The sequence below is a fragment of the Propithecus coquereli genome, unplaced genomic scaffold (assembly GCF_000956105.1).
Source record: "Propithecus coquereli isolate 6110/MARCELLA unplaced genomic scaffold, Pcoq_1.0 Scaffold76, whole genome shotgun sequence".
Lineage (NCBI taxonomy): Eukaryota > Metazoa > Chordata > Mammalia > Primates > Indriidae > Propithecus > Propithecus coquereli.
Window position 1 is genome coordinate 7,426,973 of NW_012153729.1, and position 4,003 is coordinate 7,430,975.

Genomic DNA, 4,003 nt, shown 5'->3' on the forward strand with positions numbered 1-4,003 from the left:
AGGTCATTATTTTATTTTCTCTATTTTCCAAGTTTTCTGGTTCCACTGATTTTTCTTCCCAGTAGTTAGTCATTTATTGCTGGCTCTTCGGGAGTCCCAGCTCCAGTGAGCCTCTGTTGAAAGGCGCTATTAGTAAGACCCAGAGGACTGGGCACATGGCTGGGCCCCCGTGGCTGTGCTCATGTACCCCCTGTGCAGGTCTGTCTGGGCCCTTGGGTGTGCCTCGGATCGTGGCCCACTGACTGTCCCCTTGGCCCTGTCTCACTTATCCCATCGGAGCTCCAGGCCGAGGAGGTGGGGCTGTTGCCCACCCGCTGTTCTTACCTCACAGCTGTGTCCTGTCCCCTTATGAGAGGCAGCTTAACCTGGATGGCAGCACCCAGTGCTTGGAGGATAGGGATGGCAAGAGGAAGAGGAGGGGCTCCAGCTCTCGGTAATGTCCCCTGTCATGGCTACCCCCCAGGGAGTGCTGGTGTCTGGGACCTTGGAGAATGCACAGCCTTAGGAGCGAGGCTTGCGCGGCTCCTGCGCAGGCTCAGGGAGATGTCTGCGTGGGATGTGTGCACCTCAGCAATCAGGAGCAGATGTGCTGCTTTTCCTCCCACCTCCCTCAGGTCCATTAATAAGAAGGCCAAGGCCCTGGAGAACTCCCTGCAACCAGAGAGTCTGGCAACTTCTAGCTCACCTCCCTGCAACCAGAACAGCCGATGCCCAGAAGAGAAATCCCAGGAGTCAAGCCCCATAAAGGGCCTAGTGGGCCCATTTCAGCTTTTGGGGTCCCTGGGGCCCTGCCCTGGCCTGGCCAGGGAGGGTGTGGGGTGCAGCCAGGAGAGTGGCAAAGTAGGGAATGGAGTCCAGGGGGCTCAGAAGCCACGCTGGAACTTTGAGCAGATTTCCTTCCCCAACATGGCTTCCGATAGCCGCCACACCCTCCTGCTTGCCCCAGCCCCGGAGCTGCTCCCGGCCAACGTGGCTGGGCGGGAGACAGACGCTGAGTCCTGGTGCCAGAAGCTGAACCAGCGGAAGGAGAAGCTATCCAGGCGGGAACAGGAGCAACAGGCAGAAGCCAGGCACTTCCAGGAGGACATAAATGCAGACCCTGAGGTGCAGCGCTGCTCCAGCTGGCAGGAGTACAAGGACCTGCTGCAGAGGCGGCACCTGCAGAGCCAGAACCTCCCCCAACACCTGTGGGGCCAGCCTGTCACGCCCTTGCTGAAGCCCGGCCAGGCAGACTCTCCAGGTACCCCCTTACCCTGCCACAGCCCCACTGGCCAATGGCGGCTGAGGAATCATAAGGCTTTGGAAGGGGCATGGATGGACCAGGACTGGTTGAGGCTTAAGAAAGGTGTGGGAGGAGGGCGCTGTCCAATGGTGTGGAGCCCACAAGGACAGTCAGTTGTCCGGGCTGCGGCCAGGACAGGGCCTATGTGGGAAGGTTTAGAGATGGTGAGTCAGTGTCCTAGGAGAGGTGAGAAGGGGTGAAAACTACAACCATGTCCTTAAAATCATAAACAAGGTACATGTGAATGGCTTTGCCCCCAACTAGCTGTGGTCCCCTCTTCTCCCAACCCTGTTAGTTGGAACCATCTCGAGCTAACAGGATTATTCCAGGGTCCCTTACCACATCTAGGAGGTGCTATCTTGGCCAAATAAAGGAAGGCTTACTGTCTGCTCTTAATTTTAAGCACAGAGAACTAATAGGGTAAGAATAGTCTAAGTTAAATGTACTAACAAATTCAGAATTACTGAAAATCCTCATGGGAACTTGGCAGGTTGTAGCTAACTAGGTTAGGTTTGCCAGATCAGTTAAATTGGACTTCCAGATAAACAAGTAATTTTTCAGTATAAGTATGTTCCAAATATTGCATGGGACATACATATACTGAAAAAACTTGCTAAATCTGGCAATCTTAAACTCGATGGCAGATTCAGAAGTGTCAAGGGAGTCTATAGATGCTTGCCTCTTCTTCCCAGCATCTTGTTTTCACTGTCCTTGTAGCCATGGTCCTTCAGCATATCTCTGTGCTGCAGACAACACACCTTGCTGATGGAGGTGCCCGGTAAGTTTCCAAGTAGCGTGTCTCCTAGGAGTCGGCAGCTGGGATTTGGCTCTTGAAGTTGGGTGTGAGCTAGAGGATCATTCCAGAGACCCCAACCCACGTGCCTAGCTCTGAGTGACAGCTAACATTCATATGTGTCTGGGGGAGAGGGAGAAATGATAGACAGGTGAGTTTATCCCAAGGGTTTGGAGCCCCTTCCCTTGAGTGGAACCTCACAACCTCAGTTGCGCCGCATGAGGTTGCTTCCTGCAACTGGTGGAGGGGAATGGGGAGTGGAAAGGGAATGTAGGGGAGGAGAGTTTGGTGTCCTGAGGTTTCTCACTCTGTTTTCAGACTGCTGGAGAGGTCTGGGGGCTTGGAAATCAGTTTTGATGTTTATCAGGCTGATGCTGTGGCCACCTTCCGAAAGAATAACCCTGGCAAACCTTATGCCCGGATGTGCATTAGTGGGTACGAAATGAGTAAGCGCAGCCCCCCACCCCCCGGCTGCTGCCAGTTCTCCTGTGACTCCAGTGGACCTTCTCTCCACCCCGGCCAGTGTGCCAATCCCTGAGAGGAAGCCGAGGTCCAGAGAGGTTAAGTGACCTCCAAAGGGCACACAGCCAGTTGGTGCTATGGAACCCAAGCTCCCTAATCTGTAGCTCCTCATTGCTGCCATTTTGGGGTAGTCTCTCTCTTATGCCACTTTAGTCCCAGGCTTACCCAGCAGAAGAGATATGGATTGGAGGGATTTACAGGCTAAGAGTGGTAAGAACCTTGCTCTTCCTAGCCCCTGCCCAGCTGAGGCTCATGCTCTCTTGGAGAACCCATCAGGGCCATGTAGTCCACAGACAAGAGAGCCTAGGGATCAGAATTCTTGCACCCCCAACTCCTGTCTTAAAATCTCCATTCTCTTCTCAGAGGGTCTGGGGTCTCAGAGCTTATGGGTGAGCTGTGGCCAGGTCTCACTCTAACCCTTCTCCCTGCAGATTTGATGAGCCTGTCCCAGACCTCTGCAGCCTCAAGCGGTTGTCCTACCAGAGCGGTGACGTCCCTCTGATCTTTGCCCTGGTGGATCACGGTGACATCTCCTTCTACAGCTTCAGGGACTTCACATTGCCCAGGGATCTGGAGCACTGACCACACAGCTCTGTGGGGGATGGAGCTTGCTCTGGGGGACCTGGACTGTCCTCAGGGACCACCTCAGCTGTCTCCTGTACCCGGACTCTGACCTGTAGCTTCAGCAGCCAGTCTGGGCCTTGGCCCTGGGTGTCTCATACTTGCAAAAAAGTCAAACTGTGCTCTGAGCCTTCCCTGGCCACTGCAGTGCTTCCAAGCCCGGGGCCTGAGATTGCTGCCTTGCAGTGACCCCTTTGGAACTCAGGACTAGATCTGAGAGACCTAAGAAGTGGGGCAGAAGAGAGGACTCTGTGCCTTTAACGAGAGGGTGCCTGCTTGGTGCCATAAAGCCAAAGCCATTAAAAATAGATCTCTTTTCTGCTGTGGCTGGACATACTGGACAACCCCCCTGCCCCTCCATCCCGTGGTTGGTGGAACATCCCCCGTGCCACTCATGCGACCTTTGTCCACTCACAGGGACAACCAGTTTCTCTGGTGCAGGACCGAAGAGTGCGGGAAGCCCCTGGGTGGACAGGAAAGGGACCTGGAACCTTTCCAGCCTTTCCAGGGTTCCTGCAGGGTACTCTGGAGGGAGGCTGGTGCTCTGTCAGCCCTTCCCTGAGCGCAGCTCGGTCAGAGTAGAAGGGTGGCCCAGAGGTCCATGTCGGTGTGGCTTGAACCCCAGTGTTCCAAGGGGCCACCAGCAGTATGGGGTCGATGGATCGGGTCAGTTCTCGCCCCAGGCCTGCACGCCCCTTCCGTTCTTGCCTCTTGTCACTCCAACCCCCTCCCTCGCTGGTGCTAAAAACTTCGGCAGTTGTTGCTGTCCCTCAGGGCCTCGGGCA

At 55.1% G+C, this 4,003-nt stretch overlaps 1 protein-coding gene across 7 annotated transcripts in view; it reads left to right on the forward strand.

Annotated features, from left to right (window-relative positions):
• The window catches only part of TSEN54 (TSEN54 tRNA splicing endonuclease subunit), an 8,015-nt gene extending 4,734 nt beyond the window's left edge, over positions 1-3,281 (forward strand). For 3 of the 7 annotated variants that reach the window (XM_012662313.1, XM_012662314.1, XM_012662315.1), the window contains exons 7-10: positions 360-1,240; positions 2,000-2,060; positions 2,394-2,510; positions 3,029-3,281. In XM_012662313.1, coding sequence (XP_012517767.1) covers positions 360-1,240; positions 2,000-2,060; positions 2,394-2,510; positions 3,029-3,179 — 1,210 coding nt within the window. In that variant the 3' untranslated portion in view covers positions 3,180-3,281. Of the gene's footprint in view, positions 1-331; positions 1,241-1,999; positions 2,061-2,393; positions 2,511-3,028 lie in introns of all 7 variants that reach the window. The other 4 variants (XM_012662317.1, XM_012662318.1, XM_012662319.1 and 1 more) reach the window with 3 other exon arrangements.
• Positions 3,282-4,003: the final 722 nt, after the last annotated feature.